We start from the raw sequence: 12,031 nt of genomic DNA, 5'->3' as shown, positions 1-12,031 counted from the left end.
CAGTGCCTATTTGAGCATCCTGGGACAATTGATTAGTTGATAATGAGTGTCTGTCATCAAGTAATAAATCATACAAGCAGGAAGTGATAAAAGAAAGGCTTTCTTGTCTGCTGACAGACATTTGTGGTGAAAGCTCAAGTATTTCTCTTCAGTTCAAAGGAGGGAAAGTCCTCTCTGTTAACTCTCTTCCTAAAGTGCTATAGTATTTCCCTAGGAGAATGGTTTTGTGAATGGTAAAGATATCCCCCACCCCCACCCCCACCTTCTTAATGAAAGAAGGCTTAGTGGTTTTGACATCTACTGGGGTTTTGTTGATTTACACTCACCAAGAAACTGACCCAAGCAAATTGGAAAAGATACCAAACGCACTCTGAAAGCCTCAACTCTTGAGAACAAAATGAATGTTGCCAACCACCTGCCAACTAGAATTTAGATTTGAAAAATACACTTAAAGAAAAATCAGAGGACAGAACTGCTTCAAGATGTTTTGATGCCATTAGACAGAAAATAAAAATGGTGTCCCCACTGATGATAGTCAAATAATAAACTGAGTAATGAACTCTGTCCCCTTAAAGGTACTCCCAAGATCTGCAATCTGAGGTAGGCTGCCTCACCCCGTGAAATGGTAGGGCCGGCCCTGGAAAGGAGTGCAGAATCCTGTAAGTATTCTGATAACAATCCAAAAAGTATCTTTTAGTTTATGAAAAAAATAAAAATGGAATCAGCAGAGATTGCTTTATAAGGTTATTTTTGGTTTATTATCCCATGCAATATGTAGGATAAAGCTACTGCCTACTGGGGCTCTCAGTGTCCATGGCGATGCAGATTGCTCCCAGAGAGGCTTACAAATGAATAAAACTAGCACAGTCCCTGTCCTACATCAACAGGCGCCATATCAGGAACATAGACTTGGGGCATATCTACAACACAGACTGAAAGTATCTAACAACCACTCACCTGAAGCAATTCTGGAAACTGTGGGGAGAACTAGGGATTTTCAAGAAAGAATTCTAAAGATTCTCTCTGCTTCCCATGATTCTTTGGGGGGGGGAAGCCATGATAGAGTGGTGAAAGAGCACAGGGTGCATTTGTAGATGTGCTTTGAGTCAGAAGAGGGAAATGACGACGAGAGAGTTCCAATGGGAAAGCCTAAAATACTTGTTTGTTGTATTATTCTCATTTCGTGAATCTAGTTGGGAGTTTTAACACTTGATCTTGTAATCATGTTCATAACGTGACTCTAATCCAATTAAGTGATTTCTTTAGCGCTGCTAGAACTAAAGTGATATTTGGGGAAGTCTTGGAAGCATGTGGACAATTCCCTCTGTTTGAAGTACTTGTGCATTTCCAGATGTGAAGCTGGGGCATGTGGTGTATGCCTTCCTCTCTGGAGATTTGTAAGTACTCAAACAAGCAAAGCCATAATGACAGAATGATTAGACAGGTTTAGCAAGAAAAGAATTGCTCGAGACGCCCAGGAATGAGGCTACAACCACACACAGTAAGGGAAAACATCTTTATTATATGCCCATCACACGCACGCACACACACACAGATGTGGAGAGACAATGTTCTTAAACTTACATTTTTTCGATAACTTCTGGTGCAACTTTAGAAAAAGTAAAAAAAAAAAAGGACTAAAAGAGGGACTGAAAAAATAGTATGGTAAATTAAATATTAAATTAAAGGATTTTTCCAAATTTTGTTCCATATCTACTTCTTGTGTTAATTCTGATCAGATGTAAATCAGCCGTAAAAATAACCCAAATGCACATTTCTGAGGCATTCTAATCCAGTGTCTGCCCACTCTGAGCTTGCAGGCTGCAGTACTAAAAAGGAAAGTTCAGAGGACGTGGTGAAAACTGTGTTTGGAGTTTCAGCCGTACTTTGCTTTCTCTGTAGCTAGAGCCAGCCTTCGGATGTTTGCTATGCAACCAGCTGCTGCTTCCTGAAGCGTTTCGTCCGTAGAGCCTGCCATACCCAGCAGAAGCTTGTTAAAAAATAACAACATGCAAGAGAAAGAAAAATGAAATGAGAAGGAGCTCCAAACCAAAACCATTATACCGAAAATAAATTATTTTAAAATAACATGCCTAGAGAAACATATCCAGTAATGAATGAAAATAGCCATATGTTCTGCAGCTCTGGAATGGAGTTTTCAAGGCTGGATTCTCAAAAGAATCCATCCACAGAACAAAAAGTGGCCAAAAGGATAACAGAGTTCCAAAACGGGCTAAACAGATGTATTTAAGATAAGTATATCAATGGTTGTTAGGCAGAAAACACAGGCTATTTCTCAGGAAGGTTGTTTGAAGTAAAGAGTGACCACCCTCATTAAATGTCATGATTGAAGCATCCAGATATTGTCATTGGTCGAAGAACAGATTTGGGGTGAGATAATCCATTAACATGACCCAGTGTTGACTGCTCTTATGTTTGTTCCACAAAATTATTCACAAAGATAAAACTGATTCCAGGGTCAGAGTCTTCCAAAAACTGAATTTTATTGCCATGCCATGCATCACTTTTTACTAAGTGGAGATAAATTTCCACTTACGAAAACAATTTTGTTATGCATGTATCGTGACTTGTTATTTTCTGCTGAAGGCACACAGATGGGATAGCCAGTACAGAAAGGGGCTGTCAAATTTTGTGTACCCATATCAGAAAACAACTCACGTCTGCATGGGCTTTAACTGCTGTGTAGGCAAAAGCTCAGTAGAATGTGGAGTGCCCATAAGGGTAGAAATGAGATGTGATGCTCAACAAAAGGCTGACACTAAAACGCTGCCCTGCCCCAGCTCCACATTACTGGCTGCTGATGGTGGGGATGCAGATATATGAGGAAACAGGAAGGTTAAGTCTGTTGTTAATTATTATTTAATTATTATTACTATTGTATTAGACTTGTTAGTTGATTGCTACCCAATGTCTCCAAGTGACTTATAACGCATTATGTTACATTATGTTAAATGTTAGGGGGTGGGGGTGGGAATTCAAGATGGGATTGTTCTTTTCAGCAGAAACCTAAAACCTTTAAGCTCATAGATGCTTAGGATAGTAAATGCCAACCACTGCATCGGTGAATTTCCCTAAAACTTGATGTTATACAGTCAATGGAAAAAATATTAGTCGGTTTTGCAGGTGCAAACATTCAGGGTTGTGATTTCAGATAAATTCTTTTAAAAACTGTGGCCTGTCATCAATTTTCTGACAACCAACAGCCCAATTTTTCTTTTACGGTGTGATCAGCCAAATCCAGCTCCCCGCCCCCTGCTGCCCATGGAAATACTCTTAGTACAGAATCAACCACATGGCAGCATGCCTACTTAAAATCTATGCTCTCCACCAATAAAAGGTTGTTCCTGGTCTCTGTTGCAATTTTGCGGCAGCTAGCCTGTGACACAACTGCTTAAACATTTATCTTAAAGGAGCTACACAGAACTTCACATTTTGAAAAGCTTCCCAAACTTTTAATGTAGCCTCGGGTATTTTGAAGTCACATAGCCTTAATTAAAACCCCTTTTCTTCTCAGCCTACAGCCCTGAGTATTTTAAATCCACCCAAACAACACTGAATCAAACCACAAAAAAATCTGTTATCACTCAGCCCTTGTGCATAGTTTTCATACAGCTCCAGTATTACATAAAATTATGAACTGCTGAATATAAAAGCAGAAATTGAACACAGACTTAAGACCTGTATTCTACCTTTCACTAACCTTCCAGTGGTTGGGAAACACGGATCACAGCTGCACACATATGGTACATGCTTATGCAGATCAAAGCATTTCATACTTCAGGAAGTATTTGTGTTAGACTAATGCACTGAATAAGCATCTTGCCAGTCACCCCTCACCCTCTGACCTCTCAATGTAACTTGTAAAAACATTCCATTTTCTTGTATGAATTCCATTTAAAAATAAAATAAAAAAATACTAAGTTTCTACATATTGAGCACAAAATCCACAGAATCACATAACTCCCAAGGTAGGATTTTGCAACATGGTCAACGACTACATCAACTCAGAAGAGCAAAAGCAGGATTTTGCCTTAATCCAAAGCACCATTTGCAGACTATCCTATATAATTAAAAAACACGGTGCATTTATATAAATTTAATAAATAAAATAAAATTAGAGTCTGTTACCAGGGTGTAGCACCTATATTGCAACACCTATGTGAGTTCACAGACAAGGCCAACACACTCAGCAGAGAAGTCATTGCATATTGCTAATGTGAGACTAAAAGAGCAGCACTTGGGGACAGTGTTATAGCACATGGGGCACCAGCAAATGATCACACAGCTCTGCCTACAGGCCGAGAGTTCAATCAAATATTCCACTTTCTCTATAGACAAACTGGCCCTGTCTATTCCAGTGCACTTGGTTTATACACCAACTGAACGTTCTTGCTCTCAGCCTCAAGGGAAATATTGCCACATTGTGGCTTGGGAAGGAATTTTTATATAAGCAGATGCCTGGAGGTTCTGGAGCTTTTATCTTTCCTTAAGACAAAAAACCCCATAATCACCAGGAAATCTGTTTACACAAGAATTCCTTCCCGATCCACAACATGCTAATAATATCTTGCTGAAAGCAAGAATACCTAGTGTCTGATTTTCAGAGAGGAGGCCATCGGCAGACAATCAGTTTACCTGGTAATTACCAAGTGATACATTTAACGCCTGCTTCTTGGGAGAAAAGCAATGACAAACCTAGACAGCATCTTAAAAAGCAGAGACATCACCTTGCCAACAAAGGTCCGTATAGTTAAAGCTATGGTTTTCCCAGTAGTGATGTATGGAAGTGAGAGCTGGACCATAGAGAAGGCTGATTGCCAAAGAATTGATGCTTTTGAATTATGCTGCTGGGGGAGACTCTTGAGAGTCCCATGGACTGCAAGAAGATCAAACCTCTCCATTCTGAAGGAAATCAGCCCTGAGTGCTCACTGGAAGGACAGATCGTGAAGCTGAGGCTCCAATACTTTGGCCACCTCATGAGAAGAGAAGACTCCCTGGAAAAGACCCTGATGTTGGGAAAGATTGAGGGCACAAGGAGAAGGGGATGACAGAGGACGAGATGGCTGGACAGTGTTCTCGAAGCTACCAGCATGAGTTTGACCAAACTGCGGGAGGCAGTGGAAGACAGGAGTGCCCGGCGTGCTCTGATCCATGGGGTCACGAAGAGTCGGACACGACTAAACGACTAAACAAAAACAACAACACATTTAACACATGCCGGGTTTCATTATCTGTTGATGGGCACGGCTTGCATTAGAGGAAAATGCACTTCTTAAATACAATGGAGTGCTGTGACTGAAAAGTGATCTGTGACATGTCTGCACAGTATGACAGCTGTTGGCATACCTTATGAATGAACACTATGGTGTGAAAATTAGTCTGCAAATCATGCTTCTGTGGACCCACTCAAAGGGCCGCTAATTTCTGTAACAGTTATAAAAAATAAAAATTAACGTACAGTGGTACCTCTAGTTACGAACTTAATTCGTTCCGGAGGTCCGTTCTTAACCTGAAACTGTTCTTAACTAGAAGTGTGCTTTTGCTAATGGCCAAAACAAAATAAAAAAATTCCTTCCAGTAGCACCTTAAAGACCAACTAAGTTAGTTCTTGGTATGAGCTTTCGTGTGCATGCACACTTCTTCAGATACACTGAAACAGAAGTCACCAGACCCTTCTATATAGTGAGAAGGTGGGGAGGGGTATTACTCAGAAGGGTGGTGGGATTGGGTGATTGGCAGATAGCTGTGATGAGCCTGTTGACGACTCTTAACGACTGCAATAGGTCTTGCAGGAAAAAGCAAGGGGTGAGAAGGTGAAAAATGGCTTTGTCATGTATAATGAGATAAGAATCCAATGTCTTTGTTCAGACCAGGTCTCTCCATGGTTTTAAGTTTGGTAATAAGTTGCAATTCAGCAGCTTCTCTTTCCAGTCTATTTCTGTAATTCCTTTGTAATAGAACAGCTACTTTGAGATCTTGTATAGAATGTCCTGGGAGATTGAAGTGTTCTCCTACTGGTTTCTCTGTCTTGTGATTCTCTGTCTTGTAAATCTGACATCAGGAATCACACTGGAAAGAGAAGCTGCTGAATTGCAACTTATTACCAAACTTAAAACCATGGAGAGACCTGGTCTGAACAAAGACATTGGATTCTTATCTCATTATACATGACAAAGCCATTTTTCACCTTCTCACCCCTTGCTTTTTCCTGCAAGACCTATTGCAGTCGTTAAGAGTCGTCAACAGGCTCATCACAGCTATCTGCCAATCACCCAATCCCACCACCCTTCTGAGTAATACCCCTCCCCACCTTCTCACTATATAGAAGGGTCTGGTGACTTCTGTTTCAGTGTATCTGAAGAAGTGTGCATGCACATGAAAGCTCATACCAAGAACTAACTTAGTTGGTCTTTAAGGTGCTACTGGAAGGAATTCTTTTATTTTGTTTTGACTATGGCAGACCAACACGGCTACCTATCTGTAACTTTTGCTAATGGGTCCTCTTGCTGCTGCTGCACCGCCAGCACATGATTTCCGTTCCCATCCTGGGGCAAAGTTCTCAACTCAAGGTAACTCTTCCAGGTTAGCGGAGTTTGTAACCTGAGGCGTTTGTAACTCGAGGTACCACTGTAGTCCCAAAGTTAGGGCCCAACCTAGATGACAGGTAGACAACTGGAACTTCTGGCACTGACATCAATGAACAGGGGAGAAGACTCTGATGTTTCTGTGCTTTATCAATTAATAGCAAAGGCATAGCGCTTGCCTAGGAAATGACTGCATTGCTCAGCTTTCTTTCTCTATATCCTTTGTGTTTACTGATGTGCTTTCTGCCACAAAACTCCTAAAATGTCACCCTCTATTTATGTTTCTTTCCATGAACTGCAATTCTGATCAACTCTAATTGCAACATGTTCCCTCAGGCATGCAGCAATTTTCCTGCAAACCTTGCAGATGAGTTAAAGGAAGAAGTATTCCATGTGCCTGATTCAAAACCAAAAATATGCATGCACATAGTGTACATAGGGTGGTTTCAATAAAGCCTTAAGTATGGCATTTTGAAAAATAGGCTATTTACAATTATATCCTGCATGTTCACAGCAGATCTTCTGCCTTCCTCAGTGATGAACCCCAAAATAATTTTCACAGTAGAAGTCCTTTGGATGATTTTGACTTGGTAACCAATTCATTAAACCAGATTCCTATGACTAAAACAGCATTTGTGAGTGCCTCTTCCCAGGGAAGTCCCTCTAAAACTATTGCTTTATCCTTTGTTTCTTTGATGATTCTTTACCTTCTCAAGCCACTTCACATCTGTGTGTGTGTGTGCACGCGTGCTTTAAGATGTTTTAAGTCTGCACCTAAAAATATAAAACATGGGCATGACAAATTTGTGTATCCTTACACTTGGCAGGCTTCCTGTTCTAATGAGGCTGTGAGTCACAATTCACACTAGCAAAGTCATCACACGATCAGTTCCATTATACTGGTGTATAACTGATAGTTTTAAAATGACATTTCATAAAAAGTCTCACTGAGAACATAAACCGCAAGATGGCATTCGGCTTGTTTGCGACAGTATGGCCACAGGCAATACCATGCAAACAGGAGAGCAACTCTGCCATTTTTTGTAAGTCTGGCAAAATAAACAAACAAGGGTTTCATTAAAAATAAATAAATCTTGGGCTGATTCATTTAGATTCTACAAACACGCTCAACACACATGCATACAAGAATGCGTATTTTTGTTTAAATGCATACAAACCCCATGTGCTTTGGGGGAAATGCATACCAAAATACTGTGAACTGTAGTGTGTGTGTGTGTGTGTGTGTGTGTGTGTGTGTGTGTGTGTTTAAAACAGATTGGGGCTGAGACAGGACAGAACAGATTTACAAATACACACTGAAAAAAGACTGATCCATTCCTACATCAGAAGTGTAAGGGCAGTAGCTGAACCACATGTGGGGAGGTGTCCATGTGGGCCCAACTTTCTCAAGAGGTCCATTGCCAAAGAAGCTTTCAAAATGAAACTTCCAATGTTTTTGGGAAAATGTGTTTTACCATTCTTGGAAATAAACTGCAATCATACTGTAATGGTTCTAGGGGTTGCTCGTGCATAAACCGGCACCACACCTGGCTGAGTTGCCTGAGTGAACCTTTTCTGTCCGGACAGCCACTCGCCCGTGGCTGTCTCAATCGCTAGCAGAATCCGTCAGTGGGTGTTTCTTGAACTTCTTCCAGCAAAGAAGCTCTTTGACGCCTAGTCTCCGCCTACTCTCCCTGCGCGGAAGCCTTCTGCGCAAGGAGGGTGTGGGCAGCGGAGGACCCGTGCTCTCCCCGCTGGTCCCTGGCAAGGAGTCATGGGACCGCCTCGCCGATTCCCCCATCTGCCCCCCTTCTCCACTGGTGCTACGCTGATTCCCTTCCCCAGAAGATGGGCTGCCTCTCCCCATCCCGGGACGCTCTCTGGAATCCCTCTCTCCCTCCGGCCCTGATGGCAGTTCCCTGACACATACCTAGTAATAGAGAGCAACATAAATACTGATCTTAGCTTGCAATATATTTATTTAACTTAATGTCATCATGGCTGCTTCATTCCACTATCACAATGGCAGGCTATTGTTTCTGAGTGATGCTAGAAATTACTGGTGACACTTTTCTATTCCAGTTTAGTGCTTTGCTTCTTCCACATACTATTTTATGAAACGATGTCAGATTCCTTGTACTGTGATCTTCTAATTAGCAAAAGGAGAGGAATAGTAGCCATTCTCCAAAAGAACATTTTACATGATTTTTATAATACAACATAAAAAGAAAATATTGTCTTGAACTAAAACATATGGCGGAAACACATCCAAAAAAGTATCAGTCTAGATGCAGCCAATGTTTTGCTTTCAACACTGAATCAGAGACTGGAAACATTTGAGGCACCCAGGTTTGTGTGTTGTTTTACACATGTAATTTGCCTCTGTGAAAAAAAGGCTTCCTGATTGATTAAATGATAAATAATACAACATGCGGTACAATCCAAAAATAATTAGGGTGAAAACTCAGTTGCCATTTCACTGCTACTTAAATCCAGAGCTTCTTTCTGCTTCCAGATGAACGAAAGGGTAACACAATATTTGGAACGCACACACTGCCGAAAGAGAACTTGGCCTCTGATACTGTGGCCGAAAGTGAACAGATTCCAGCTGAAAATGGACACTGGGAAATTCCCTTTTGGACTGAAACCTAACTATTGGCATGCCATCAGAGGATGCATTAAGCCAAGATGCTCACTAAGCCCTTACCCCAGAACAAACAGGAGATGTCAGAAGGTGGATCCAGGGGGCTGACTGCCTTCTTTTCAAGTCTTTCTTAGGAACACTTATGGTAAGGCGTCTCCTGGTGTACCAATGGCCCATCTGGTCCAGCATCCTGTTCTCACAGTGGCCAACCAGATGTCTATGGGAAGCCCAAAAGGAGGACTTGAGCATGACACCACTCTCCCTCTCTTTTGGTTTCCAGCAGTTTGTATTCAGCTCTGACAGTTGGTAGGCAGAACATAACCCTCGCAGCTAATAGTCACCGGTGGCCTTTTCCTCCATAATTGTCTAATCCTCTCTTAAAGCCATCTAGGTTGGTGGCTATCACTGACCCTTGTGGGAGTGAATTCCACCGTTTCACTATGCATTATGTGAAGACGTGTGGTGGAGTCTGCCCCTTTTATTATTTTGAGTTTGTTGGACTCTACGCCCTCTTTTTATTGGACTCTATTTTTGTTGGATTCTATCTGCCTGCAATTTGGCAGGCTTAATCCAATCTGGAGGGGCTCCTATACCTGTAAATTTCACCCACTTTGGCAAAAGAGGGGAAAGTAACATCAGATTTTAAATTATCCATTACAGTGAACTTTTATACAGAGTTGTTCAGAACTCAAAACACAGACTGAAGTGGAAAGACCACAGAGTCATAGAATCATAGAGTTGGAAGAGACCACAAGGGCCATCGAGTCCAACCCCCAGAAACACACAGTATCAGAATCTGTGACCCAGAAACACACAGTATCAGCATCTGTAAAAACATACAATTACAAGGGGACTCTTGGAACTTGTGAATGCCTCTTCCTCATATAGGTAGGTTTTAGATGTGTACTACAGATTTAAAACCAGAATCATTTTAACCTTCATAGGTAAAAATATCATTTGTATTTAGTGAATGTCTTTTAAGTGTGGGGAGCCACTTTAATTTTAAAAAGCAGAAATATGTGCTGTCCTTAGGAAAGAATAACAATTACGCCTTTTTTCATCCTTAGCATAGGACCAGAGGGATTAAAATTACAAGATGGTGGGGGAAATTTATAAATGTTGTCTAGCATGCTTTAAAGTTCCTGAGAGTATAAACCTAGAAAACAAGAAAGCTAGTTAACTGAAAGTTACTCTTACGGGTGACCCACATTGATAATTACAATGCGTCAGCTTGGCTCCACAAAACCATTGTTAGCACATCATCTGTTATCACTATGTGAACACAGTAACTGTCAGCTTAATGCAAGATTAATAAATGTTTATGCATTGACTGGAATTTCAGCTGATGTTTTACAATGGTGTTTGCACGAGGAACATGGCAGAAACAACGACAGAACAACGGTGGGTGGTCCCTATGGAAATAGGCAATAGTTAGTGGATATGCAGACTTTGAAACCTATTTTTGAAAGAAGTTAAAGGATTTGGATCAGTCCAAACTAGTTACAATGAGGTATTATCCAAAACTGTGAACACACCACTGGGCAATAATTAACTGTAGATAACTGCAATTAGCAGGGGGATCTAATCCTGTGGCAAATGCTATAATAATCTGACATATGGATATGGGCTAGAATCCAAAGTGGTGTGTGTGTGTGTGTGTGTGTGTGTGTGTGTGAGAGAGAGAGAGAGAGAGAGAGAGAGAGAGAGAGAGAGAGAGAGAGAGAGAGTGGCTGGTTGCAATCTGCCCCCACCCTTGGAAAACTGCTATTGAAAATCAGGATGTCCTAAGAATGGGCTTCCAAATAGCATAACTTGTGGTCATGCAAGGTATTTGAGGGAAGTCCTAGTGTGCATGACAAAGCATTTGGGCATGTGCTTCTGGCTCTTTGACTCCAGGCCATGATCTTAGTTCAGCTGTATTCAAGCATATGTAAGCTGTATAAATAATTTTTGAGTCTTTGATGTGGCCACCAACACACAGAAGGACAAGGTTGGAGGTAGACAGAAATAAAGGAAGAATAGAAAATGTAGGAAAAGAACAAAAGGAGAGGACAGGAGAAGCAAGAAAGAGCAGGAGATGCAGAATCGTTGGTGGAGGAGAACAGGGTTTGGTGTGCAGTGAGTTTATCCTGTTCATTGGTTTCCATGATTGCACATCCTTCCTCTTTCTCCACAGGTTAAGTGAATAGTCTTGGAGAAAAAGGAAGGGTAAGAATCTGCAATCAGAAAAGGGACTGGTGGGGGAACACCTGCTCTCTGACCAGGGAGCAAGACGATCTAATGCAACAGGCAAACATGATCTTCCCAAATGTAGACCTTTCCTCTTATGTCAACAGAGCTCCAATTGCTCCACCAGCTTTTATGTAGAACAGGGACAAGCTCATGAATAGGTAGTACATTAATAACGAACCATATTTGGACTCTGGAAACAGTAAAGTGTGGGGTGGGGATACATTACCCATCAACACTTGACGAAGTTCCCCATGATGTTCTTGCAGAGAAGCTGGTAAATGTGGGCTAGACAAGGTAACTGTTAGGTGGTTGAATGACCAGACACAAAGAGTACTCACTAATGTTTCCTCATCATCCTGGAAAAAAGTGACAAGTGGGGTGTCACAGGGCCCTTTGTTGTTCAACATCTTTATAAATGATTTGGATGAAGGTATTTAGGAGGGTGCTCATCAAATTTGCAGATGACATCAAACTGGAAGGGGTAGCCAATGTTGCTGAAGACAGGACCAAGAGGTCTCAGTAGACCACAAGCTTAACATGAGTCAACAG

General features: G+C 41.4%; 1 protein-coding gene and 1 long non-coding RNA gene across 2 annotated transcripts in view; both read right to left on the bottom strand.

The window, feature by feature from the left end:
* ODAD2 (outer dynein arm docking complex subunit 2) overlaps positions 1–12,031 on the bottom strand; it is a 159,238-nt gene that overhangs the window by 77,697 nt on the left and 69,510 nt on the right. The window contains exon 20 of the mRNA XM_081881779.1: positions 1,887–1,990. Within this exon, the coding sequence (XP_081737905.1) occupies positions 1,887–1,990 (104 nt within the window). The remainder of the gene's footprint in view (positions 1–1,886; positions 1,991–12,031) is intronic.
* Positions 2,964–5,542, bottom strand: LOC309326143. The gene is made up of 2 exons (XR_014150199.1): positions 5,237–5,542; positions 2,964–4,686 (listed from the first exon to the last, which is right to left on the bottom strand). It is a non-coding gene; the product is annotated as an uncharacterized lncRNA (long non-coding RNA).

The sequence above is a fragment of the Podarcis erhardii genome, assembly GCF_964252035.2.
Source record: "Podarcis erhardii genome assembly, chromosome: 12".
NCBI classification, from domain to species: Eukaryota; Metazoa; Chordata; class Lepidosauria; order Squamata; family Lacertidae; genus Podarcis; species Podarcis erhardii.
This window is presented reverse-complemented; position numbering and strand designations above follow the sequence as displayed.